The sequence below is a fragment of the Hypomesus nipponensis genome, chromosome 13 (assembly GCF_054491055.1).
Source record: "Hypomesus nipponensis isolate SF chromosome 13, ASM5449105v1, whole genome shotgun sequence".
Lineage (NCBI taxonomy): Eukaryota > Metazoa > Chordata > Actinopteri > Osmeriformes > Osmeridae > Hypomesus > Hypomesus nipponensis.
This window is the reverse complement of record NC_140373.1, coordinates 10,684,604-10,710,864: the sequence shown is the minus strand read 5'-3', so window position 1 is coordinate 10,710,864 and position 26,261 is coordinate 10,684,604. Positions and strand designations below refer to the sequence as shown.

Here is a 26,261-nt window from a genome sequence, read left to right as displayed (position 1 = left end):
TGCATTTAGCACATGGCCTTCCCCAGGGAACTAGATACCCTTCCTCTTTTCCTCCTCCCTCCCTCCCTCCCCTCTCTCCCTCCCTCCCTCTAGATCCATGGAATGTTGGCACAGAAACATGTTTTTAACCTTTCAATAACAGCCCTTCCAGCAACCCCTACCCCCCCCCCCCCACCACCACCCCACCTTACACCCCCACCCCACAGCTATCAATCCCTGTGGGACCAACAATATCCTCCACTTAGCCCCTCCCTCTGCTAGGAGGAAACTAGACTAGCAGCGTTTCAAAACACTGCAGGCCTCAAAAGTTGAGCAACACCATTCAGTTTTGTTATGACTAAACGTCAATAAAGACAAGGAACTTATTTCCCCTCAAACTTTATTCAGGACATGCTCTTCATGATGCTTTCGGGACACAATTAAATATTTACAATGTTACACTGAGACAATAGAAAAAGACTGTTACTGGACCATTTTGCCTCAGGTGATAACTATAGACACACTCAAACAGGGTTCCACTAACAACACTGCAGGAGAACTGTACACTACTAATGCTGTTGGTTTCTGGGCTACAAAATAATGGCCGTTTTCTGAACCGGTAAAAGTACAAAGTACAAACATGAAAATGTTATCAAATGATATCCTTACAAACTAGACAGACAGCTTGTTAAAAAAATTGTTAGAACCACTGTGGTCCACTGTGGTTACTAGGTAGAGGGGGTGGGGTTGGATAGAACGTGAGGGTTCTGAGCACCAGAGATTGGGTGTTTAAGACACACAGTGTGGGGAAAAAGCTGATGACTCGGACTAAGAACTAGGATTAGGGTCAAGGCCCAGGATCAGGACTAAGACCAGAACACTGTTTTAAGCCTCTCTAGTATTTCTACAGACATGTTGGAGCATTGATGAAACTTTTCTTCTGACTGACACGACAACGGCAAGGTTACAGCACTAGCATATGACGCCTCTGTCTCTCTCCAGGTTAACGTTTATATGGTAACAGGAAGGTACACACACATGTGGCAATGACATAAGTCCTTTAAGCATGAGGTTATCAAGTATGGTTGTTCTTCGTACTACCTAATGAGAACATTCATGGAGGGGAGGCAGAAGAGGAGGGGCAGCCTAAGTGCCAGAGGAATGAGAACAGAGACAGATTGAGAGAGAAAGTGAAAGAGAGACAAAGAGAAAAGAGAACAGAAGAGGATACAGAGAGAGAGAGAGAGAGAGAGAGAGAGAGAGAGAGAGAGAGAGAGAGAGAGAGAGAGAGAGAGAGAGAGAGAGAGAGAGAGAGAGAGAGAGAAAGTGTCAAGAAGCAGGACTACTACGGTGTGAGAGGCATTCAGAGGTCTTGAAGGCGACCCTCCTACGTCCTGCTCATCGTCACCACCAGGTAACTGGAGCTGGACACAAGATGACCAGAGGACGAGGGGACTCTGGAGGTTGAAGCTGCATGCAATGCACATCAAGCAGTTATATGGAGGTTGAACAGCTCTATGGAGATCTACTATAGCTGTTGAATGGTCTTAGGATGGACTTAATGGATTTAGTGGATGGATCTATTGTTTTGCAATGAGATGTGGTTGGACTTGGGTTCTGCGTACAATAGGTGTAGGTATTGTTATAGTAATGTTTCCATCACTTGACGGAAAAGTACCATATTTGTATTTATTTTTTAATGTTTTTAACCTGTTGGAATGTACAGTTTTAGAGTGTAACTGGGATTTTTTGCATTTCTTTGAGGACGGTTTAGGAAGCCAAGTGTGAAGGGCTGTTTCTGCTTCGCCTCCCTCATGTTCACCACTCACGACAGGGACGTGATGTTGGACCGGCCACCAGGGGGAGCTACGATGCGCTGGGTAGAGCGCCGTGGGATGTGGTCGTCTATCTGAGTTCCTGGAGATGAGAAGAAGAGGAAGAGTCAAAGAGTTAGGCCAGGAAATTGGAGCTAGATGAAAAAGCTAAACGGCAAAGCTTATGGACAGATTTGGAGCTATGGTACGAGACAGAATGAGAGTAGGTTAGGTTCAGAACTAGGGTCATGGCTCAAGCCAGATTTTTGAAGAGCGTATATAAACTAAAATTACATACTAAGAATACATATTTTCATATTATTATATACACACTATTTTACAAGTAAAAATTCTTTAATAAATAATGAAATTAATAAACTACAGAACATTTTCACTTTTATACACACAAATACAGAAGACAAAAAAATAATTAATATTCAAGACAATATTCACTTCATATGCGAATGATCAATGCCCATCATATGGTGCCTAAGAATTTTGCACAGATATTTAGTTCATAAACACGGCAAGCATTCAGAATCAGCAGCTCTTACCAGATAGAGTGAACCCCGACTGGTGCAGGTTCCTATTGGGGCCAGCGGGGACCTTCCCTGGGGCCTGGGGCCCCCTAGTGGTGGGGGTGGGCGGCACCGACTTGGTCATGCTGATGACATCGTGGACCGGGCCATCGTAGTTACCGCGGGGAACACCGCGGGCATCAGCCATCTGTTGGAGAGACACAGGGCATCAGGTCTGAGTGGAGGAGACTCTCAGTGAGGTTCAGGGTCATGGGTCAAGAAAGAGGAGCAAGGTTCAGGGTCAAGTTCAGAGGTAGAATGTATGGGTTTTGGGGTAAGGGTCAAGTTCAACAAGAGTCAGACTGAGAGATGAGGAATGAGGATTTAGGGGTTAAGGTTAGAAGTCAGTCAAAGGGTCAACTTCAGAGAAGGAGTCATGGTGAGGGGTCAGGGGTTGAAGGTCATACCTTGCTACGGGCTTTGATCCTCTTGTAAACATAGTCGGGGAAGGCCTTGCTGGGGACGAAGCGTCCATAGCCCTCAGTGACGTTCAGCTTTCCACCTTCCAGAACAATCCGGCCCCCACTGATGACAACCACGGGCACCCCCCGACACTCCATTCCCTCAAAGATATTCATCTCCACCGTCTGCTCAATACACACACACACACACACACACAACACAAAACACTTTTGTAATCATTTTCTTTGAGTCATGATAACATTGATTCCCCTTCATCTGAAAAGCAGGTTAAACAAAGAAGGTTGTTCAGCTAACCAAGTGCTAGCTACCGCTTGCTATGGAAGTAAAGCTAAAATGGTTACTAAGAAGAAAAAAAAGAAAAAAATAACCAGGTTGTTATGCTAGGCTAACCAGACACTAACCAGGTTGTGGGTGGTGGCAGAGAAGGTCCTGGTCTCCTTGGTGTTCCAGATGACGATGTCGGCATCAGAGCCCACAGCAATGCGTCCCTTCCGGGGGTACAGGTTGAAGAGCTTGGCGGCGTTGGTGCTGGTCACTGCCACAAACTCGTTCTCATCCATTTTACCTGTGGCCTGGATAGGAAACACATGTCACTACTATCAATTTGAACATGTCTACTGACTTGTGATTACTGAGTGATACAACTGTATGTGTGTGTGTGTGTGTGTGTTTCGGTGTGTGTGCGTGTGTCTGCCGGCATACCACAGCCTTGTCCCAGACCACAGACAGTCTCTCCTCGATGCCGTTGGTTCCCTCGGGGATGAGGGTGAAGTTGTCCTTGCCTACGGCCTTCTGGGCCGTGGAGAAGGTGCTGTGGGCGCTCGCCGTCACCTGGAGGTCACCGCTAGCAACCAGCAGACACACAGGAAGTGTTATTAGTCATGTCTTGGTTACAGACTGACATCACAAGGACACAGCCTCAGGGCTGGTCCACCATGTGCTCGTGCAAGGTTAGGGTGAAATGAGAAAGTTGAGAGAGTAGTTCTGGCTCAGGATTTTAGGTTAGGGCTTTGGGTTATGAACAACAGACGGTGGGTTGTGGAGTTTCTTACCAGGAGAGGAGGGAATTGAGGTATTCTGGGGTGCTGGGGTCAGCACTGAGGGGCGGGGACATAACAAAGGCAGCAGCTTTGGCCCAGTTCTTAGACCAATAGTGTGAACCGTCTGTTGCAAGACTGGCTGTGATTGGCTCCCCATAGACAACCATTCCTGGAAATAATGCAAGGAGAGCAGACCTTCTCATTACTCCAAATCCCTCTCGAACAAAGTTATACTCAAATGCTCATTTCCATAGCAAATGTAATACATAAGATAAAAACTAAAATTAGTTATAATTTGGTGATTAGGTATTCTATGAATACCTCAAGCTGAATTCTGGATAATAAACGGCCGAGAAGTCTCACCCTTCTTCCTAGCCTTGGCGATGACATCAGCAGCACTCTTGCTCATCACCTTGGTGACGTAGAGAGGGCAGTTGGCCTGCTTGGCAATGGTGATGGCACGATACACAGCCTCTGTCTCCACCTAGTGGATATTAGCATCATCAGAGCGTCAGGGTCAGATAGAGGCCAAGTAAAGCAGTCAAGGGTCAGGGGTGGCCAGGTTGTTCTTACCTCTTCTGGGTGAGACAGAGAGTGTCCCTCGGGCCCAGTAATACCCAGCTCCAGAAGTTTCTTTTGCTCCTATGTGGAGAGAGAGAGAGGGGGGGGGAGAGAGAGAGAGAGAGAGAGAGAGAGAGAGAGAGAGAGAGAGAGAGAGAGAGAGAGAGAGAGAGTGAGAGAGAGAGAGAGAGAGAGAGAGAAAAGGGGAAATGGGTTACAGGAAAGACTGTAGAGAGAGACTCTTGTATCCAGACAGCAGCTAGTGTGTTGGGGTCAAGGGTGACATGATAGGAGAGCTTGATCCCCACCTCATCAACGATGTCTCCGTTCTCCGCGTGGACCTGAGCGATGGCACCAAGATCACGCATGATGCTGAACATCTCATACATCTGCAACAGTGAGGACAGGTCATTCTGCTGAACAGATCATCCATCTTTCCTTTTCTTTATATTCCTCTGTACAACATCCTTGGCCGTGTGGCTATGGTGCAGTTTAAATGGGAAATATTCTTGTTATTCCATCTGCAACAGTGAGAAGTATTGTCCTCTGCTGTTTATCACATGGTACGTTAATGTCATATCACAAAGAGGTCTATGTTGTGTTTGCTGAACCTGCCTGGGAGTCGGAGCTCTGGTATTTGTCCTTGTACGTCATGAAGACCAAGAAGGAATTGACACCTGCAACAGATCATGGTTCCGAGGTTACGGTGGGTTTACCGAGGTTATGTTTTTCACTGAAGTGTATTATTTCATGCATGCACTTCTTCAAGGTCTCAAACCCATCCCTCCTAAAAAGGGCGTCCTTAAAATCCTTGCTGGTCATCAATGTCATTGCTGCAGGGTGTGTTACTAAAGCTCTGTTTACTGCTATAACATGCTACAACCCTGCTATTGCTGGTCGTGATAGTAGAGATAGATCAATAAGAGTGAGAAAGAGAGGGAAAGATGAAGAAACTGGGAGACAGATAGATAGGGCAAGAGAAAGGACAACAAAGAGACAAAGAGAGTGTAAGAAAGAGACAGCGGGAGGCAGGGAAAGAAAGAGAGAGAGAGGGCAGAGAGAAAGAGAGCGAGGGTGGCAGGGTAGAGGGAGAGATAAGGGCCAGGGTGCAGAGATGCCGGCCCATGTTGTGCTGGGTAGCCTGTCTCTGTAGATTACAGAGACTGAGCTTCATCTTAGTGTGGCCCAGAGATGTCCCTTCAGCCTCACTCACCCTCGTTACACACAGAGAAGCCTGTGTCTACACACACACACACACACATGCAGGCACATGCATACACGCACACACAGGCGTACCCACATGCACACAGGCATACACACACACAGGCATACACACACATACACACTCACCTTGGTCCTTGACCAAACTCTCCAACTCCTCAAACATCCCCTCGTGCCAGCGCGTGATATCCATGTGCAGGGAGTAGTCGCAGCACGACCTCTTGTCAGCGATATCCCTCCACTGGTCGTAGGCCACCAGCAGGCTGGAGCCTGGCTCAGGCTGCACGTGATCGACTAGAGGACAGGAGAGAGGAGAGGACACAATCCGGTCAAGCACACTAATGATCTAGTTAGTACATTGATGCGAACTCGGTCGAACCACCGGTCAATCAACCCCAAAGCTCAAGTACACTATGGTCACCCACACAGTCCTAGAACACCCTTAAGGTTGGATGCTGGGACGAGGCTGAGGGCTAGGTTTTATCACAAGGTCAGGGCTCAGGGCTCAGTAGGGTCTTACGGATCATGGTGGTGCCTCCGGCCAGCGCTGCCTTGGTGCCGTGGTAGAAGTCGTCCGCGGGGCTCATGCCCAGGTGTGGAGCCTGCAGTCTGGTGTTGGCATCGATGCCACCCGGGATGACGATGTGTCCGTAGGCATCAACCGTCTTCACGCCCCCAGGAACAATCAGGTTCTCTCCTATCTGCCTGTGGATTCACTGCTGTGTTACAGTCTATAGTATTGCTGTCTTGTATTTTATTAGAGCTGCTGTATTTTTGTCTATTGCAAGTACTGTTATAGAGTCTATTACTGTATACAACTGCTGTATCAAAGTATATTGCAATTGATGTATTATTACAACTGCTCTATTATAATATATTAAAACTGACATATTAGAGTCTATTACAACTGCTATAATATATTACAACTGACATATTAGAGTGTATTACAACTGTTGTATTCTTCATGTATGTATTCATGTATGCAAAGGCTAACACCAAGTGTAGCGTGATTGGAGAGTGAAACAAGGGCGACGCCTACTTGATGACACCGTCCTCCACGTAGATGTCGGCGTAGAAGGACTGGTCGTCGTTGACGATCTTGCCTCCTTTGATGATGAGGCGATCATTCTGGAGACGGAGGGGGGGGAACGACAGAGTTGGACTGAGTTAGGAAGGGTGGAGCAGGGGAGAGGAGAGGTTGTTGTCATGGCGATCGACAGCTAGGCTGATCCCCTTGGTGGCGAGTGATTCCTGGGAGGCGGGTCAGTATAAGGTCACATGATCGTGAAGATGTGTAGTGTCAATAAAGAGACGCAGTGCAAAGACAAGAGGCTGTTGATGATGCATTAAAACACCCGTTTGCTCCATCAGAGGAGCATGGACTCACTGCGGACAGTGCAAGATGCTGAGTCCATAAAAGGCTGTGGTCCTGTGGCAGGGCTGTGCTGTGGTTCCTGAGGCCATGCTGAGAGGGTGATGGATTAAGATGCGAGGAGGAACGACAGACGCCCACGGAAGAGGGAGAACCGGAGGAATGTGGTTGGACAGTTTTGGGAAGCTGGGGGGGGGGGGGGTGATGTGATGGGCTACAGGGGGGCTCTAAAGCATGGGTGAAGCTTAGGTTAGCTCTGTCTGCACACTGTGCAACGGCAGGAGTTCTGGGTATTTGCTCACTTTGTAACAAAGTATTCTGTAGAACAAATTTTGAGTGGATAGGACATATCTGGATTTGAAATTCAACGATTTAAAACGTCCAGAGATTCATTAAATTACATTGCACATCGTTATAGTTCTTTGAGTTGTTAAAGATGGGGTTAGGCTTTTTCATCAACGTAGGTCGGATGTGGTTTCGGTAGTGCATGGTAATAGGCCCATATACGCGCCGAACAAAGAGAGACTTATTCCGGTAGAGAAGAAAGTGGGTCACCCGGGTAGATGAGCGGGGCAGGCCACTGTGCCAAATTGAGTGGAAGGGAATCGGTTCTTGGGCCTCCCCGTGATAACTACGCCCAGTCCCCGGGCAAGACACTACTGTACTCCGCTTGGCTGAACCGGCGCGTCTGCGAGACGAGCCAAGCCCTTATTAGCCGGCACGGCCCCGTGCTGCCTGTCTAGGCCACGAGATAGTCAGACGCTGCAGGAATAGCGCTGTGTGTGCTGCTGTCTTTGCGTCGCTCAGACTAAATAGAAGCGTGACATTGCAATAGCCTCCGACTACAGCTTGCAGCTCCGATGTTTGACTAGCGAAGATGCTTAAAAAGGTTAAAAAAAATGCATTCCATTCAAATGACTATGACTGACGAGCCACTGAACGAACAATGCTCTTTTAGGAGTGCCGCCATGATCAGTTGCAATAGCCTATTCGATATGGGACAACATATTCCGCCAGAGATGTTTGATAATTCATTACATTTGCACTGCCACTACAATCTCTAAATCATACATGGACTGTTGCACGGTTACCTACCGACAATCGAGGGATGCTTTTCTTGCCTTGGAAAGACATGCCGGCCGGTGCGCGGAACCTGTGATTTCCGACGTTAGAGCCACGAGATTGAATGGCTACCCGGTATCGCGTGTGCACTGCTGGTGGTGGGATTCAGGGCTAACGTTAAACGTCTCTCACAGTATTGCCAACTCAGCTCGAGAGCAATAGACACCGTTACCGTATTCTCCGTTTATTTTGGATGGGCTGTGCCACCAGTCCTCGCGCTTACTGAGCCCCCTCCCTTCCGTTGTGTCTCCCCGCTGACCATCTGCCTCGTTAATATTCTACACGCGTTCTGGGGGCGAGGCGGGACCGACTCAAAAGGCTTGGTTCTCAACACTGATTTGATAGTAGCCTGCACTATCCACGCCGGAGGGAGACGCAGCCGTATTGTTTAGACTCTAGAGTGAATAAACCCTTTAATCCTCGTCTTTGTTGGCAAAGCTTCAGCTGTGGGTGTTAAAATTAAATCAATAACATTCAATATGAGTGTGTTCCCCAAAACGTCATTAAGCTATCTGACGGTCTGTAAAGTAAATCTTTACTTTATTAAAATATACAAAGTTTTAATTTAAAAAATGAAAACACAATCTTTCATCGTATACAATTTACCTCTCGCTTGCCATTGTGGGTGCGGTTGTGTCCAGTGGGATAAACGATGGTTTGGCCCCGGGAACACGAGACGGCGTCGAACCGGGATGCTCGACTCGGTTTCTCACTGACTGATGAGAAGTTGCTCACGCTGCTGGTGTCACTGAAAGTGTCCGAGTGGCACCTGTCCTCCTGGCGAGTCCGGACATGCCGTCTCTGGGTATTTGGGCTGAACGACTCGAAATTTAATGTTTTGTTCTCGTAGGCGCCCTCCACGTTACAGAACATTCCACCGAACTTGACTCTGGGCTTTGGACTGTCGGTCCCCAGTTTGGACAGCAAAGATCCTTCGTCATCATCCCTGGGCATCGTTCTCCTCTCTGCCATCGCCAGACGTTCTTCTTTTAGAGGACAGTGAGAAATGTAGAAACATAAAAAATACCCTAAATCTAACCTAAGAAGTACTATCGTACCCTCAGACTGAGTTAATCTCCGTGGTGGCAGCTCTCCAAACCAAGTCGACCTCGGTCTTCAGTCGAGGACACTTCTGTGAACGGGAGCTGTCCAGTGGGGCGTGGTGCTGAAACCTTCACATGACTTCGCACAGGGAGAGGGACCGGAGAGAGACAGGCGGCCCGGGGGCTGGCTGGGTGCACGTCGGCATGAAATGTGCTTCCTTCAGTCACTATCACAAGATTGAACTACCCCACCCCCACCCTGACAGTAGATCTTCACTCCAGACTAGACTGGTGCTATTTGTGCCCATTTCACCGGTGGAATTTTCACTTCTCTCTAGTGGGAAATGCTCAGAAAAGCTTTGTGTAGACTTAGTGTATAAAACCTTAGATTGGGTGTAGGATGTAGGGTACATTGTAGTATAGTAGCATGTAGTTCCCTAGGATGTAGGGCACATTGTCGTGTGGTAGCATGCAGTTCCCTATAAGATGTAGGGCACATTGTAGTGTGGTAGCATGTAGTTCCCTATAGGATGTAGGGCACATTGTAGTGTAGTAGCATTTAGTGCCCAAGGATGTTGGATACGTTGTCGCGTAGTAGCATGTAGGGCCCTAGGATGTAGGGTACATTGTCATGTAGTAGCATTTAGTGCCCTAGGAAGTATAATCTATCTAACCCTCCCAAACCCTTCTGAAGTACACACTTTGACTGGGTTCCAAACTGGTACTTCCAACAAGTAAACAAAGAGACAGGCTGACATGTCTGGCTGTCGAAAACATCCCGTCCCACCCTCACATCCTCCCCCAGCAGTGAAGGCCTGTCTCCAGGGCCTTGGTCTGGACACGGACACAAGCAACCAGCCTTCCACAAACCAGGCGTGTTCACATGCACCCGTGAACACACATCATATCTGTTTCCAACGTGTCACGCATGACTGACTGGCGCACGCTGCGCCAACACACATCGCGTCGGTGGCCTCCGGCGACCGGCGCGAAAAGCGCAAGGCGACGAAAAGAAAGAAAGAATGATCAATCCTCCGCATGTCTCTTCGGAGAAAATTTATTCCAAATATTGCCCCTTTACATCAAAAAGACGAGTGTATAGCCAGAGTGGGTGGCCGTGAGCATTAGAAACACTGAGGAGCTGGTGGCCCCCGAGGCCTGGCCACAGCCCGGCCACAGCCCGGCCACAGCCCGGCCACAGCCCGGCCACAGCCTGGACAGCCAGAGTCAACACCAGGGGGACGGGGGGAGCGGGACCAAGGGGGTTAGGGTAGGGTGTCACAGCCCGGGCAGTCAGAGTTAACACCAGGGGGTGAGAGAGAGGGGGTGGGGGGACATGGGGCTCTAATGGGGGGGGGGGAGGGCTGTGAGGAGAGGGGGGGTGAGAGACTGAGAGCGAAGGAGAGACTGAGAGAGAAGGGAAATGCTGAGAGGGAGGGCGAGATTGAGAGGGAGTGAAAAGTGAAAAGTGACAGACAGAGACGTGAAGAAGAAGGGAGGATGGAGGGAGGGAGGGAGGGGAGCGGGAAAGGCTGGAGAAGGATGGAGGGAGGGAGGGAGCGGGAAAGGCTGGAGAAGGAGGGAGGAAGGGGACGCCTGCTGGCAGGGAGGGGGATCGGCAGGACGGACGGAGAGAGTGGGGGAAGAGAGAAAGGGAGGGGAAACGTCTATCTCTCAGTTCGTCATGCTTCCACAGGGAAGCAGAGCACCACCTGCTCAGCAGGGAAAACGGAGAAAAAAACACTTCGATGTCCTGAACGTCCACGGAAGTCTTCCACAGACAGGCGCGACACACACACGCACGCACGCACACGCACACACCACTCCAACACAGGCCGGGCAGAGGTCACAGAGGTCACACTGCGGTAGAAACACAGTCCACAGTCTTGGAGAAAAACACACACACACATCAGCCCCCCTCCGGCGGGCGGCCGCCACCGCTGGTCGTCCCTGGCGATGGCTGGCAGAACAGTGGTGTCACATCCTGTCTTCCGGGAGGAAGTGTCGAGACATCTCTGGAGAGCTGTGGATGACAGTGAGATGGCTGGTTACACCTTCAGAGAAAGTACTGGAAGGTCTCTATGCTGACAGGCCCTAAACCCACCCACCTGACAGGAGCTCACATGGACAGCTACGACCACAGGATAAAGGCTAGAGAGAAAAATAGAAATAAAAATAAAAACTGAACCGAGGCACAGAAACGAAAAGGAAATGACGAGAGAGAAAAGAGAAAACACAAACGGGTCAAAGGGCTGAGCGATCTCATCAGGATTGTTGTTCAGATCAAGCACAATTGCTTTCGGTTCACATCGCAGCACTGTGGAGACTTTGACATCTCGTCTGTGTCACACTGCCTGGAAACTGTGTTCTATCAGAATGTACCTTCTCCTCCAGCTCTTTGATCTGTCGCTTCTGTGCTTCGATCCATTCCTCTAACTCTTTGATTCTCTGTAAGGATCAGCACATATTAAATTAGTCCAGTGAAGAGAGACACACGAGAGATGACTCTACAAAGAATGCTAAAGAGTGACAGAGACCTAAAGAGAGAGAGCGAGATACAGACACACAGAGGGAAAGCCAGAGAGATAGAGGAGAGAGAAAGAGAGATATGAGAAAGGCGGAGAAAGAGAGAGAGAGCGAGCCACACACACACAGCAGCAGAGAGAGAGTGCTAAATCATCGACAGCGGCCAGGCTCCAGACATGTAGGCAGCCATGGAGGCTGCGTGGTCCAGACCAGCACCCACCTGCTGGGCGTGCTGCAGCAGGTCCATTCGCTCCCGGAGGATCTGGGAGTCCTTCTCGCGCAGCTCGCTCAGCACCTGCCTCTTCCACTGCTCCACGGCCCCGCGCAGACCCTCCCTCTCCTCCTCTGACAGGCCCGCGGCCAGCTTGGCGCCCGCGTCGTGCTGCAGGGCGTCAAACAGCATGGCTTCCAGCTCCAGGATCCTCTGGGATGGGGGGCAGAAGGGTGTGGGGGGAAGGATGGAGAGGAAGGGGAGGGAGGGAGGGAGAGGAGGGAGGGGGAGAGGATGGATGGATGGATGGAGGGAGAATGGGATGGAAGAGGAGGGAGGGAGAATAGAAAGGGGGTAGAAGGATGGAGAGGAAGGGGAGGGAGGGGGAGGGAGGGAGAGGAAGGATCGGGGAGATGATGGATGGATGGATGGAGGGAGAATGGGATGGAAGAGGAGGGAGGGAGAGAGAAGAGGAAGGGGTAGAAGGATGGGGAGGAAGAGGAGGGAGAATGGGAGGAAGGGGAAGGCGGAGGCGGAGGAAAATGAGAGAGGAGGAGAGAGGAAAAGGAGGACAATAGGGAGGAAGTGGGGTGGAATAAGAATGCATCAAGAAAGAGGAAAGGATTGGTACAGAAGGTGGAAAGAGGAAGAGAGGATGAGGAATGAGTGGCTGGCAAAAAGTCCAGTTACTTCGTATGGCCACCAGAGGGCACAAATATCCTGTCCAGCTAGATTTGTATAATTTGTATGTTGTCAGAGCTTAGCACAGAGATCCTCTTGAGTAAATCAGGCTCAGGGGTCAAGGGTCAGGAGTCAAGGGTTGGGGGTCACACCTTGTGAGCTTGATCCATCGACTGTTTCCTGTAGTCCAGTTCCTCATCCAAGTAGCCTTTCTGCTTACTAAATAGATGCTGGTGAAGACACACACACACACACACACACACACTACGGTTATGTCTGGGTTATGTGAGCTCTACTGGCTATGTGATACAGATCAGGAGACTGCACAGGAGCTCAGCCATATACAGGAAGTAGCAACACCAACAGGAAGTAGACACATGCAGTAGGAAGTCAACAGCCAGATTACCTTCTCACTTTCAATGTCCAGCATTTTCTGTTGCAAAGCTGACTTGGTGACTTCTATAGACTCAAGCCACTGAAAGGAGGAGATAGTTTATTGATAAGCCACTACAAGGAGGAGATAGTTTGTCGGAGGGCAGGGACAGCGTGAGCCAAGGGGGAGGGTTGGCATGGTGACATGTTGCCGCTAGTTACCTTCTCAGCCAGGGTCAGCACAGTCCTGGCGTGGATCACCACCACCTGCTCGTCATTGGTCAGGTTCTGGTGCAAGGGCACATGGGGAAAGTACCAGGGTTCAGGATCAAACACACACTGACTACTGAGGTTCCACATAGAACCATTTCGGAACCCGTAGATCCATAAGGTTGTATTTGGAACCTCGATTTTTTTCAGCCTGAACTCTAAGGTCTATCCGTAACCTTCAGCCTGATTGGGTTCCTTTTGACAGTCTTTTTAATCACTGTGTCCACATGTACACATCCATGTTAATTCACATCTATGTTAATTCACATCCATGTTACAGTAATACACATACACCCACATACACAGTGCCACATGTACTTAGGAAAAGCAACATACACTTACGGCGTTATCCCCCAGAATGTCCAGCTTCTTCATCAGCTCAGAGATGATGATGTCCTGGAGGAGGAGGAGGAGGGGACAGGGGGAGGAGGGGGAGAAAGAGAGAGGCGAAAGAGGGGAGGAGAGAGTGAGGAGGAGATGAGACAAGGGGAGGGTATATAGTGGTGTAGAGTGTAGTGGTCTAGTGTGTATGGTGCAGTATGCAGTGTGTAGTGGTCTAGCGGTCTAGAGTGTATGGTGTAGTATGCAGTGTGTAGTGGTCTAGTGGTCTAGTGTGTATGGTGTAGTATGCAGTGTGTAGTGGTCTAGTGGTCTAGAGTGTATGGTGTAGTATGCAGTGTGTAGTGGTCTAGAGTGTATGGTGTAGTATGCAGTGTGTAGTGGTCTAGTGGTCTAGTGTGCTGGGTGCAGCTCTGGACTCACATGGACTCCCTCAGCCTCACAGTAGAGCTGCAGAGGACTGAGGCCTTCAGGAAAGTGGATCTGCTGGAAACTGATGCCCGGAGACCTGCGCTCTCTCTCCTGCAGAACACACACCACCTTCACTAGCCACACTCACACACCGACTTCAATACGCACACTGTGTGTGGGGGTGTGTGTGTGTGTGTGAGGGGGAGGTGTGTGAGGGCGAAGGGTGTCAGAAGGGTGTGTGTGTGTGTGTGTGTGTGAAGGAGAGGGATACGTCACCTCTAGTTCCAGGATGCGGAACTCTAAGAGCTCGTTCTGGTCTCTGGCGTCCTGGATGTCGTTCTTCAGCCGGGACTCCTCCGTTTCCATGTGCTTGACCTGCGCAACGTGGCAACAGTGTCCATGGTTAAAGCGAAGGCTCTTACGGTATCCAATCAAATCTTCTTTGTGTTAGGAGATGCATTCACAGAGATCGACATTCACAGAGATCGACATTCACAGAGATCGACATTCCAAGAGATCTCCACTCCTCACCTTCTCCACCAGTTCCTGGTTCCTCTGATACAAAGCCTGCTTCTCTTCGATCCATTTCACATCCTGCAGACACAACGCAGAATATCTGACCTGTGTTTGTGTGTGAGCTGTATGTACATGCAGTTTGTGCGTATGTTTGCCTGTGTCTGTGTGTGTACATGTGTGTGTGTGCTTATGTGTGTGTTTATGTGTGTTTATACGTTTTTGTCTGTGTGTGTGTGTGGTCTGACCAGGCCTTGCTGAGAGAGAGAACATTCCAGGTCCTGTATCCTGGTTTGGTAGCGCAGCAGCTGTGCGTGGAGCTGTTCTCTGATCTGCGGGGTAGAGGAGACATGATCAGAGACAGTCAGACAGGCAGACTGACAGTCAGACAGGCAGGCAGGAAGTCCTCACCTTCAGCTCCTTCTCGGCGTCGAAGGTGCCCCCGACCTGCTCCTGCAGCAGAGCGTAGGCCCTCTGCAGAGCCTGGTACTCCATGGTCAGCTGACGGAACCTCAACTCGGTCTCCTCACGCACCATACCCTGCAGCACACACACACACATGCCTTTACACACACATACACACACACACACACACACACACAGACACTTACAGAGGAACGCACACACACATACACAGACGCATAGACATACAGACGCACACAGACGCACACGCACACACAGACGTACACACATATACAAACACATGCACATCAGCACCAGGGTTGAGGGGTTTGAGGGTGATAGAGGCAGGAGGTCAGAGGTCAGGGGGTCGTCCTCCTCACCTCCTCGGGGTCCTCGTCCGGGGTGCAGGGGGTGTGGACAGAGACGGACGAGCCGTCAGAGTCCACAGACGCTTCCTCGTCATAACCAAAGAACGTCTCGATCACTGGCTGCTAGGAGACACATCCCAGGTCAGACACATCCCAGGTCAGACACAGCCCAGGTCAGACACAGCCCAGGTCAGACACATCCCAGGTCAGACACAGCCCAGGTCAGACACATCCCAGGTCAGACACAGCCCAGGTCAGACACATCCCAGGTCAGACACAGCCCAGGTCAGACACAGCCCAGGTCAGACACATCCCAGGTCAGACACACCCCAGGTCAGACACAGCCCAGGTCAGACACAGCCCAGGTCAGACACAGCCCAGGTCAGACACATCCCAGGTCAGACACACCCCAGGTCAGACACAGCCCAGGTCAGACACAGCCCAGGTCAGACACACCCCAGGTCAGACACAGCCCAGGTCAGACACATCCCAGGTCAGACACATCCCAGGTCAGACACATCCCAGGTCAGACACAGCCCAGGTCAGACACATCCCAGGTCAGACACATCCCAGGTCAGACACACCCCAGGTCAGACACACCCCAGGTCAGACACAGCCCAGGTCAGACACATCCCAGGTCAGACACATCCCAGGTCAGACACAGCCCAGGTCAGACACATCCCAGGTCAGACACATCCCAGGTCAGACACACCCCAGGTCAGACACACCCCAGGTCAGACACATCCCAGGTCAGACACATCCCAGGTCAGACACATCCCAGGTCAGACACATCCCAGGTCAGACACACCCCAGGTCAGACACAGCCCAGGTCAGACACATCCCAGGTCAGACACATCCCAGGTCAGACACATCCCAGGTCAGACACAGCCCAGGTCAGACACATCCCAGGTCAGACACACCCCAGGTCAGACACACCCCAGGTCAGACACATCCCAGGTCAGACACAGCCCAGGTCAGACACAGCCCAGGTCAGACACATCCCAGGTCAGACACATCCCAGGTCAGACACACCCCAGGTCAGACACATCCCAGATCAGACACATCCCAGGTCAGACACACCCCAGGTCAGACACATCCCAGATCAGACACAGCCCAGGTCAGACACAGCCCAGGTCAGACACAGCCCAGGTCAGACACAGCCCAGGTCAGACACATCCCAGATCAGACACAGCCCAGGTCAGACACAGCCCAGGTCAGACACAGCCCAGGTCAGACACAGTCCAGGTCAGACACAGCCCAGGTCAGACACATCCCAGGTCAGACACATCCCAGGTCAGACACAGCCCAGGTCAGACACAGCCCAGGTCAGACACAGCCCAGGTCAGACACAGCCCGGTCAGACACAGCCAGGTCAGACACAGCCCAGACTCTGTAACACCTGTTCATATTAATTGAATAGTTTCTTTCCACTGTGTGTGTTTCTACTGTCTTCTCTTCTGTTGTGATTTCTAATGTGTTTCTGCTGTGTTTCTAATGTGTTTCTGCTGTTTCTAATGTGTTTCTGCTGTGTTTCTAATGTGTTTCTGCTGTGTTTCTAATGTGTTTCTGCTGTGTTTCTAATGTGTTTCTGTTGTGATTTCTAATGTGTTTCTGCTGAGTTTCTAATGTGTTTCTGCTGTTTCTAATGTGTTTCTGCTGTGTTTCTAATGTGTTTCTGCTGTGTTTCTAATGTGTTTCTGCTGTGTTTCTAATGTGTTTCTGCTGGGTTTCTAATGTGTTTCTGCTGGGTTTCTACTGTGGTTCTGCTGGGTTTCTACTGGGGTCTCCTGTGGTTTTAATGTAGTTTCCCGGTGTGTCTACTGTCTGTCTACTGTCTGTCTACTGTCTGTCTACTGTGGGCTCCCACCTTACAGGCTCGGAAGCCTTTCTTCCTGCGGCCAGAGTCCTGCCGTCTGTACCTCAATAACATGTCTCTCTCCTGGAGCACAGCAGCACAGAGGGAGGCAGGAGGGAGGAAGAAGAGAAGGAAAAGAAGAAGAAAGGAAAAAAGAAAGAAAGGAACGAAGAAAGAAAGAAAGAAAGAAAGGAGGGAGGGAGAAAACCACAAAGGAATATGTGGAATGACAAGAGGACACAAAGATAAGTTCATGAATATTCATCAATGCAGCAGTTCATTTGCATGACATAATACATAATTCAAGTCCAACTTTCCAGAGAGCGTGTTTCTGCACTGAGCTTGGAGACAAAGAGATCCAACTTACAATGACCGTTTTCACATAGCCAGCAGTTTCCAGTGCCTGGAAATCAATCACAAACACGGCACATGTCAGATTCACAGACACACAAACCATACAGCCCTGTATAACAGTAATGACCCTGACAAGATGACAGAGAGAGCAAATCAGTAACAGAGAGAGAGTTTGTCTGGCAGTGAACAACTAAGACATCAAGAGAGAGGGGAGGAGGGGGTGTGAGTGAAAGACACAGAATGAGAGAGAGACAGAAAGAAAGAGACAAAGAGACAGAGTGAGAGACAGAGAGGGGGAGAGGGGGAGAAAGGGAGAAACAGACAGAAAGTGATTGACAGAGACAGAAAGAGAGTGAGAGAGAGGAACAGACACAGACAGAGAGAGAGAGGGAGAGAAAGAGAGACAGCGAGAGAAAGAGACAGAGAGAGAAAGAGACAGAGTCATAGTGATACCTTTGACAGGTCGTCGATGATGTTCTGCTGCTCCAGCACCTGCAGTCGGAGGAACTCTATCTCCCTCTCCTCCTGGCTCTGGTCCAGGTCGTTCAGAGAGCTGGGTCTGCGGATGGTCCCAGCCTTCTCCCTCTGGAGAGGAAGGGGTCAAACATGGAATCACACCACCATAATCTGTCCAAGGTTTGAAGGTCTAAACGTGTTGAAACATGTCAGTCAAGAGAGGAAAGGGTTAACCACGGAGAACATATCATTCAATCTGTCTATGGATTAAAGGGTTAAACAGGTATGCACTCAAGCGGTCTGGGGATTAAAGGGTTGAACGTGTATAAACCTGTAATCTACCATGCCAAGAGATTAAGGGGTTAAACCCAAACATATAATCCAATCTTCCTCGGTGAAAGGGTTGAAAGTGTAAGGGCCTCTACACTTTAACTTCTATTTTTCCCAGGTGGCAAAACTTTGTTTTGGTTCAGGCTGAGGGTCGGTAGCTCAGGGGGGTCAGGGGTCGTACCATCTCCATGTTCTCCTGGGTGACGAAGCGCAGCTTGTTCTCCATGCGGTGCAGGGCGTGATCCAGCTCCTCATTCTTCCTGCTCAGTCTCTTGTTCTTGTCCAGCAGGGGCATGAACTGGCTCTCTGTCTCTCTCAGACGCTTCAGCTGCACACAGACACACACACACACGCACACACACACACGCACACACACACACACACACACAGACATGCACACACACACACACACACACACACACACACACACAGACATGCACACACACGTACACACACACAGACATGCGCACACACACACAACCGGGGTCAGAGAGGATTGACAGTGGCTCCAAGACCTATGAAGGAACTGAAATATTATGTGCGTTTAGTGACATGAGATGATTTTAGTTAGTCTAACTCAAGAGTCAGAACAAGCTGGGGCAGAAGCATGGTTGTTCAAGGATATGTTGAAGACCAGAAGGTGATTCTGTAGAGGGGGGAGAGAGTTGTGAGGTGGAGTTGGTATTCTGTTGGCAGACAGGGAAGGCTGACTTCTAATTTAATGATACAGTGTACCTGGGAAAGAAGGGACGTCTTACTGTAACAGTGAAATTGCTGATGTGGGGTTTTTTCCAAAACACATTAGAGAATGTTCTAGAGTCATGTGCTCCTGACGGAGAGGTTGGGGAGGGCCTTGTAGCATGGAGTCTTAAAATGTGGTTAAGAATACTGGACCTTTATATCTCTATCTCCTTTGGAATTTGTGTGATTTTTTTTTTTTTTTATCTCAACTTGGAAATAAAATGAAATACTGAGCTAATGTGTGCCAGTCCCGAGTCTTTCACAACAGCAGGGTCATTCCTATGGTCTATTGAAGTCATTAACCGAGGACTTAGGTGCAGTAAGAGGAAAGAGTCCAAGTGGAAACAAAACACAACAATAATGTACACACACACACACACACAGCAGTCCTCACCAGCTCGTTGCGTTCTTCAGACAGCAGGGCGTTGCGGTCTTCCAGCTTGCGGGTGATGGCGCTCAGCTCGGCGATCTTCAGCTGGAAACGCCGGACGTCCTTGTCATCCAACTGCTGCTCCGACACAAACCATCCCTACATCAGCAGGGAGCTGCTCCCCAAACACCTGCCACACACCTCCTCTAACCTACCAGAACCTTCCATAGCCCAGTATGGATCTGATTCGTACACGGCATACACAGAGACCTACCAATTGAGGCACCAAGAGATTGCAGACTTGATTCGAATACATAAGAATGTCAGCACGTTCAAGCAGACGCGTTCACAATGAACAAAAAAACGCGACAGCATTCATTTCATACAGTGCCATGCAAATGAGAGCCAGGTGTGTTTGTGTATGCATGCATGTGTGTGGGCTTGCACTTCCTGTGTGTGTATCTGCTCTACTTTCCAGTGTGTGTCCGTCCTCCACTGTCTTGCATGCGGGTTCTTTATGGTTCTGTGTGTGTGTGTGTGTGTGTGCGTCGATTCGGTTGTGTGTGTGTCCTGGTTTAGGAGGAGGGTGGAGAGGAGCTGAGAGGAGAGGATAGCTACATGCTGATCGTCTCCTCTGGTGCCAGGTCTGGTGTAGTCTACTAGTCCCACAGAGAGGGCACACAACGCCAGAACACTAAGTAGGCAGACAGAAACCATCCAACACCAATGGCTGCGATTGGAGAAAACACAAACAACTCAGGCTGTGATTGGGCGGTTTCAGGCACTGCCTCACCCATCTTCAAAGCAAAACGTGTCATGCTCAGTTTTGATCGAAACCAACAGCATGCATAAAAAAAAGACAAATGCAACTCAACAGTCAGGGGTTGTACAGCAGGCGTGTCCTACAACAGTGACCTGCAAAGACCACTGCCCTCTGGCTACACCTGGCTAGCTGGACTACCACTTCCTCCCTGGTCGGGCAGAGGGAGGAAGGGAGCGAGGGATGAAGAAAGGGAGGGAGGGAGAATACCAGGAAGGAATTTGGAGGGAGGGAGAATACCAGGAAGGAAGTTGGAGGGAGGGAGAATACCAGGAAGGAAGTTGGAGGGAGGGAGAATACCAGGAAGGAAGTTGGAGGGAGGGAGAATACCAGGAAGGAAGTTGGAGGGAGGGAGAATGGAGGGAGGGATGCAGGGCTGGAGGCAGAAACCTCAGGGAGAGAGGGAGAAGCGACTGTACTGTGGGCATGGGAGGAAGAGGGAGTGCGGACGAGGCAGGGAGGGAGGAGGAAGGGGAGGGATGTAGGAGAATGGAGGGAGGAAGGAAGGAAGGAAGAAGGGATGGAGGGAGGGAGGCAGGCAGAAATAAAGAAAGGAGGAAGGGAGGAAGGAAGGAAGAGGGGAGGGAGGGAGGCAGAAGCAACTGTAGGCTACTAGGAGCTAGCTACAGTTTGGTATCATTCGTGGCAGGAGGAGGAGGGAGGAGGGTGATGTTCTTACGGGGCTGTTGGGGTGCTCTGCTGAGGCCTGGCCAGCTCTGGGGCTCTGCAGGCCCCTGTCCGTGTCTCGGAGCTGGGCTAGCTGCTGCTCCACCGCCTGCTTCTGCAGCTGGAGCCTCTGGGAGTGGCCCGCCTGCAGCCCCAACGCCTTGTCCAGCACACACACTGCTCTGTCTTTCACCTTAATCTCATCCATCTACAGGACACACACACACACCAACCACGCACGCACACATGCACACAAACGCAGGGGACAAACACAGATGCAAGGACGCGACGCACAGAGATCCACACTGCTGTGTGGGCACAGGTCCGCTTGCCCAGCTGCCTTGTTACCATGGGAACCCGGCTAACTGTGAATCCCGCCCCATCTTATCGATGAGCTCATCCGAATGGTCTCCCTGGCGTGCTTTCCCTGACGGGGTTCTTTCCAACGCGGTCGTTCCCTTCCTCTTGCTCACATCCCTCTCTCTCCCCCCACACCCCACCCTTCCTCCTCTTCTCCCCCCTCCTCCTCCCCTCTCTCACCTTCCCGTTCCTCTGCTTTTAAACAGAAAGCCTGACACAACAAGACATGTGTGCGCGTGTCAAAACGGACGCGAGTAACGTGCGTGTGTGCCTATGTGCGATGGCGTAACGTGTGATTTTGTCCGCGTGTGTGTGTGGACTGGTTGGGGCTGAGGGGGGTAGGGGGGGGGGACAGAGAGACAGCAGCGTGGGGTCTCACCAGCCGGCGGATCTCCCTCTCACACTCCTTCTTGATGCGCGTGATCTCCTCCTGGTGGAAGTGGTGGACGCTGCGGATCTCTGCAGCCTTGGTCTTGTCGGCCTGCAGGGCCACGGTCAGGGCCTCCTCCATGTGCCGCCGCGCCCCCTTCATCTCCAGGAGCTCCTGCTGCATCCGGCTCCTCTCCCCGTCGTAGCTCCGCCGCGCCTCCTCCCGCGCCTCCAGCACCAGCGCCGTCTTCTCCTTGTCGGAGGCGCCGTCGCGCAGCGCGCTCACCAGCCCCTGCAGCCTCACGATCTCGCCGTCCTTCACCTTGATGACGCGCAGCAGCTCGCTCTCGTGTTGCCGCAGCAACGACTCGCGGACGGCGTGGACCTCCTTGAGCTTCTCCTCGTGGAGCTTGGCGCGCAGCTCCGTGGTGGCGACCGTGGAGCGGTTCTGCTCGTGGCGCACCTCCTGGCTCTTCTCACGCTCCAGGCGGCTCACCTGAGGAACACAGGGACCACGGCAGGTAGGGGTTAGACCAGGACCAGGACCAGGACCAGGACCAGGACCAGGACCAGGACCAGGACCAGGACCAGGACCAGGACCAGGACCAGGACCAGGACCAGGACCAGGACATGTTGTATAACGCACACTTCATTTCATGATTTCAGTGATTGAATCTAGAGTTGTGCTGGTTTATACCAGACAATTTACTGAAGTTACTCTAGGTGAAGTATTACTATACTCTATTTAAGTGTAGGTGCTCTATACAGTACTGTAGTGTAGGTGGACTCTACTGTACTGTAGTGTAGTTGGTCTCTACTGTACTGTTGTAGGTGGTCTCTACTGTACTGTAGTGTAGGTGGTCTCTACTGTACTGTAGTGTAGGTGGTGTACTCGCCCTGGTCTTCTCCTGCTGCAGTTCAATTTGGATGTCCGTCAGTTTAGCCCTCAGCTCCTCATTAGCGGATTGAAGTGTTGCCATGGCGTCAACCTTCTCCGATCTGCCTCGACCCCCAGGTCCCTTCTTAGACATGGTGAGGTGACCCCTGACCCCTGACCCCACGGGAACAGCCTGAGCTTCACTGATGTCAGCCCTCGTACTCCTTCACCACCTCAGCTCCTGCTCCATCGCCTCTGACACCTGCAACGTCAACAACAATATAACAACACAGTTATGTCAACAACAACAACATTAAATAACACACAGCAGCGTCAACGTCAATAAGAATGAGAACATACAGCAATGTCCACAACAACATACACACATACAACAACATTAACAACACACTGCAGTGTCGACAAAAACAATGTACAAACACACAACATAAATAACATACCAACACACAGCAATATCAACAATAGCACCCCAACCCCCTTCAACAACGTAAGAATGACAAGACACAGCAATGGAATCAACCAAATGAATAGATTTCAGAATCTACCAAAAGAGCACCCGATCAATAAATCCATAGTTGTTGTAATAAATAGGGACACACAGCAGTCCCCAAACTGATCAATGTCCCACAGTTCCAGTGGCCATTATTAGACTTCCTTAGACACCGAGAGACACAAACATGCACAAAGCCTCTTCATTGGTCTAATTTTGGTCACCAATATGGATCACCACACGCCAACCTAACCAGCGATGACAAATCACAGCACACCAGGTGCTCAGCCTACATTCCAAGCAAAACCCCGGAACATTCTACCCATACTGAATACTTCATTTAGTACCATACATAGTCCTACACATATCCCACTGCCTCAAGACCACATAGCACTCTCTACCTCTCCTGTACTTAGTCCCACTGCCTCAAGACCACATAGCACCCTCTACCTCTCCTGTACTTAGTCCCACTGCCTCAAGACCACATAGCACCCTCTACCTCTCCTGTACTTAGTCCCACTGCCTCAAGACCACATAGCACCCTCTACCTCTCCTGTACTTAGTCCCACTGCCTCAAGACCACATAGCACCCTCTACCTCTCCTGTACTTAGTCCCACTGCCTCAAGACCACATAGCACCCTCTACCTCTCCTGTACTTAGTCCCACTGCCTCAAGACCACATAGCACCCTCTACCTCTCCTGTACTTAGTCCCACTGCCTCAAGACCACATAGCACCCTCTACCTCTCCTGTACTTAGTCCCACTGCCTCAAGACCACATAGCACCCTCTACCTCTCCTGTACTGAGTCCCACTGCCTCATGACCTCAGTCCTACACATATCCCACTGCCTCTACTCTGGAGGACATGTCCACCTGTCTCCAGTATCATCACTGCAAGAGAGAGGAACCTCCTCCATGCACACTGGTGCACAGCGGAGGTCTCAGAGTGTGGTAGGTCCAGGCTAGCACACAAATGACAGGCTTGTTCTTCCACGGGCCAGTACTGACATCATGGTGTGTGTGTGTGTGTGTGTGTGTGTATGGAGGCAGACACAGGCAGTACTGACTCCATGTTGTTTAGATGAGAGGTGCTGCAGCTGCTGTTGTTTCTATCGACCACCGTAACTTACAGCTAAGCCCTCACACACACACACACACACTAACACTCACGTACATTACACTTGTCAGCAGACTAGAGGTCTATTCAATAACATTCACACCAGTCAGATTAGCGGCCATAAACAGCTCTTGTAGTCGGACATACCGAAACAATATTTGCAGAACCCCACCACCCACCCACCCACCCACCCACACCACTAACCTTGTAAACATGGTCCAACCTGTCAGTCTGTCTGTGCAGCTCTATGCTGAATAGTATTCATCCACAAACTCTTCCTCACGTCCTGCCACCCACATGTCCTCCCATCCTCACACTCATTCTCCTCTTCTCCCTTCCTCGCACCCCTACCCCACGCTCCCTCTGACAATACAGCTCCCACCAGACAGATCATTCACTGCACCTCCTCCTAACCCAGTAATCTGCTCCTGGTGCACCTCCTAACCCAGTAATACTGGTCCTGCTGCACCTCCTCCTAACCTGTTAATACTGCTCATGGTGCACCTCCTCCTAACCTGTTAATACTGCTCATGGTGCACCTCCTCCTACCCTGTTAATACTGGTCCAGGTGCACCTCCTCCTAACCCGGTAATACTGGTCCAGGTGCACCTCCTCCTAACCCGGTAATACTGGTCCTGGTGCACCTCCTCCTACCCAGTAATACTGGTCCTGGTGCACCTCCTTCTACCCAGTAATACTGCTCCTGCAGCCTCAGCCTGAAGTAACAACATTGCCGCTGCGCCCAGCCCTGGCTGGGAACATCACAGCACGCACCCACTAGCCCGGGAAACGGCAGGCCTGGCAGGATGAATCATCAAAACAGCAGCGAGCAGACGGAAGGAGAGAGCAGGAAGGATGGGAGCGAGCGCAAAAAGGAAGGATGGGGAAGCGGAGAGGAAAAGAGGGATGGAGAGGAGATGAGGAGATGGTGGGCTTACCGTGAACACACCCCCCTCCCTGCTGAAGACAGGATCAAGCCCGGCAGGAGAGAGGGAGCAGAGGAGGAGGAGGAGGTGGAGGAGGAGGACGCTGCATGAGCCCGCGTACACGACACACACACACACATGCGTGCGTGCCTCTGCTTCCCCGAGTCAAGAGCCGTGCGTGCGGATGTGAGGCGACGCGGCTGCTCCCTGTTCGCCCAGCGAGGCTCTCTGCTGTCTGCACGGGCTCCCCTAGTGGACGAACGAACACACTACCAGCCACCCATGTCCTCATACTGCGTCATACACACACGCGCTCGTGCGCGCGCACACACACTACGGACACAGACCGGACAGATGGACAATAACACAATACGGAAACTGAACACAGACACATAGATATACACGCGCAGGGCCGGCGTATGAGTCTAAGCGTGGCCATTGATATAGAAAAGCAACTGCAGTTGATCTAAAATGGGCTCCTGATTTAAGCTGACTTAATGTACTAAGGATATGCCCTAAATAACCGGCCTGTAAACTTTCCAACTAGCCTCATCTTTCACAGTGGCTATAGTGCCTGCATGAGCACAATAATTGTATGATGCTAAAGCACTTTCCCACAGAGTCAACGAAACATAATTGAACTGAACTTTCCCTTATGTTATATTATTTAATTGATGTAATATATGATTTGTTGTTGTTATTGTTTTGTTTGTTTCCTTTTCACTTCCCTTGTAATCCGTTCTGTATTCTAAAATGTATATTTTTGATTACGATGTTACTATGCCATTTGGCAAATGTTCTGTACCTTCATGTACAGAAATAGTATCGATGTGTCAATGTATGGTTTGAAATTAAAAAGCCTAGTGCCTGCATGTCACCAGGAAGTCTGCTCCTCCGTTTCCCTTGGAGGTCCCCCGCTGGAGAAAGCTCCGTCCCCCGCCGTTAAGTAAAGTAGTTCTCCGTATAATCTTTATCTTCTATAATTGTAAATATAAATAAAACATTTCGCTTACTCTGTGCATGTGGGCTGTCGTTATTTGGGGTACATTGTTGTACATTTGCTTGCGCGGCGAAAGTTTGGCCACTTGGAATCCAAGTTGGATGAAATGAACATGGTAGTGATGGCAGTCATACAGACAGACGCTATTTAGCCTATAATAGGCCTACCAGTTACACTATTTCCATTGTTGTTCCCTTATGATGTTCTTCAGTGCGACACCAGCTGTAGCCTATGGGTGAAATGCCAGTAAGGGAGGGGCAGTAGA

The 26,261-nt window shown here is 50.5% G+C and overlaps 2 protein-coding genes across 10 annotated transcripts; both read right to left on the bottom strand.

Annotated features, from left to right (window-relative positions):
- Positions 1–1,604: 1,604 nt before the first annotated feature.
- On the bottom strand, positions 1,605–10,496 carry dpysl4 (dihydropyrimidinase like 4). 2 transcript variants are annotated; one of them, XM_084669595.1, is made up of 14 exons: positions 8,717–10,496; positions 6,656–6,744; positions 6,137–6,321; positions 5,746–5,910; positions 5,011–5,072; positions 4,704–4,784; positions 4,408–4,476; positions 4,198–4,318; positions 3,847–4,003; positions 3,497–3,638; positions 3,196–3,366; positions 2,779–2,958; positions 2,348–2,519; positions 1,605–1,896 (listed from the first exon to the last, which is right to left on the bottom strand). In XM_084669595.1, exons 1-14 carry the CDS (start codon positions 9,080–9,082, stop codon positions 1,805–1,807), a joined length of 2,052 nt encoding a protein of 683 aa, XP_084525721.1. In that variant the 5' UTR covers positions 9,083–10,496; the 3' UTR covers positions 1,605–1,804. The 2 variants fall into 2 exon arrangements, with proteins under 2 accessions (XP_084525721.1, XP_084525722.1); XM_084669596.1 differs by lacking the exon at positions 8,717–10,496 and adding an exon at positions 8,084–8,381.
- On the bottom strand, positions 10,495–26,234 carry jakmip3 (Janus kinase and microtubule interacting protein 3). 8 transcript variants are annotated; one of them, XM_084669586.1, is made up of 24 exons: positions 26,010–26,232; positions 25,009–25,329; positions 22,464–22,706; positions 21,578–22,063; positions 20,852–21,046; positions 19,377–19,490; positions 18,423–18,569; positions 17,909–18,040; positions 17,469–17,504; positions 17,114–17,185; positions 15,259–15,366; positions 14,888–15,016; positions 14,725–14,808; positions 14,495–14,557; positions 14,240–14,338; positions 13,976–14,074; positions 13,550–13,609; positions 13,166–13,231; positions 12,978–13,046; positions 12,724–12,801; positions 11,900–12,103; positions 11,536–11,601; positions 11,262–11,304; positions 10,495–11,176 (listed from the first exon to the last, which is right to left on the bottom strand). In XM_084669586.1, exons 3-24 carry the CDS (start codon positions 22,596–22,598, stop codon positions 10,836–10,838), a joined length of 2,826 nt encoding a protein of 941 aa, XP_084525712.1. In that variant the 5' UTR covers positions 22,599–22,706; positions 25,009–25,329; positions 26,010–26,232; the 3' UTR covers positions 10,495–10,835. The 8 variants fall into 8 exon arrangements, with proteins under 8 accessions (XP_084525712.1, XP_084525715.1, XP_084525716.1 ...); XM_084669588.1 differs by having other exon boundaries at positions 10,496–11,176; positions 13,556–13,609; XM_084669593.1 differs by having other exon boundaries at positions 11,039–11,176; positions 11,262–11,335; positions 26,010–26,234.
- Positions 26,235–26,261: the final 27 nt, after the last annotated feature.

Coding starts and splice junctions, on each gene's coding strand:
- dpysl4 (XM_084669595.1), bottom strand. CDS start 9,082: ATGGCAGAGAGGAGAACGATGCCCAGGGATGATGACGAAGGATCTTTG. Junction 4,477..4,703: donor ACGGAGACATCGTTGATGAG/GTGGGGATCAAG, acceptor CTCTCCACATAG/GAGCAAAAGAAACTTCTGGA. Junction 2,520..2,778: donor GGATCAAAGCCCGTAGCAAG/GTATGACCTTCA, acceptor TCTCTCCAACAG/ATGGCTGATGCCCGCGGTGT.
- jakmip3 (XM_084669587.1), bottom strand. CDS start 22,598: ATGTCTAAGAAGGGACCTGGGGGTCGAGGCAGATCGGAGAAGGTTGAC. Junction 18,570..19,376: donor CTGAAGAACGCAACGAGCTG/GTGAGGACTGCT, acceptor GTCTGTGTGCAG/CTGAAGCGTCTGAGAGAGAC. Junction 15,017..15,258: donor CGGACGAGGACCCCGAGGAG/GTGAGGAGGACG, acceptor TGTGTGCTGCAG/GGTATGGTGCGTGAGGAGAC.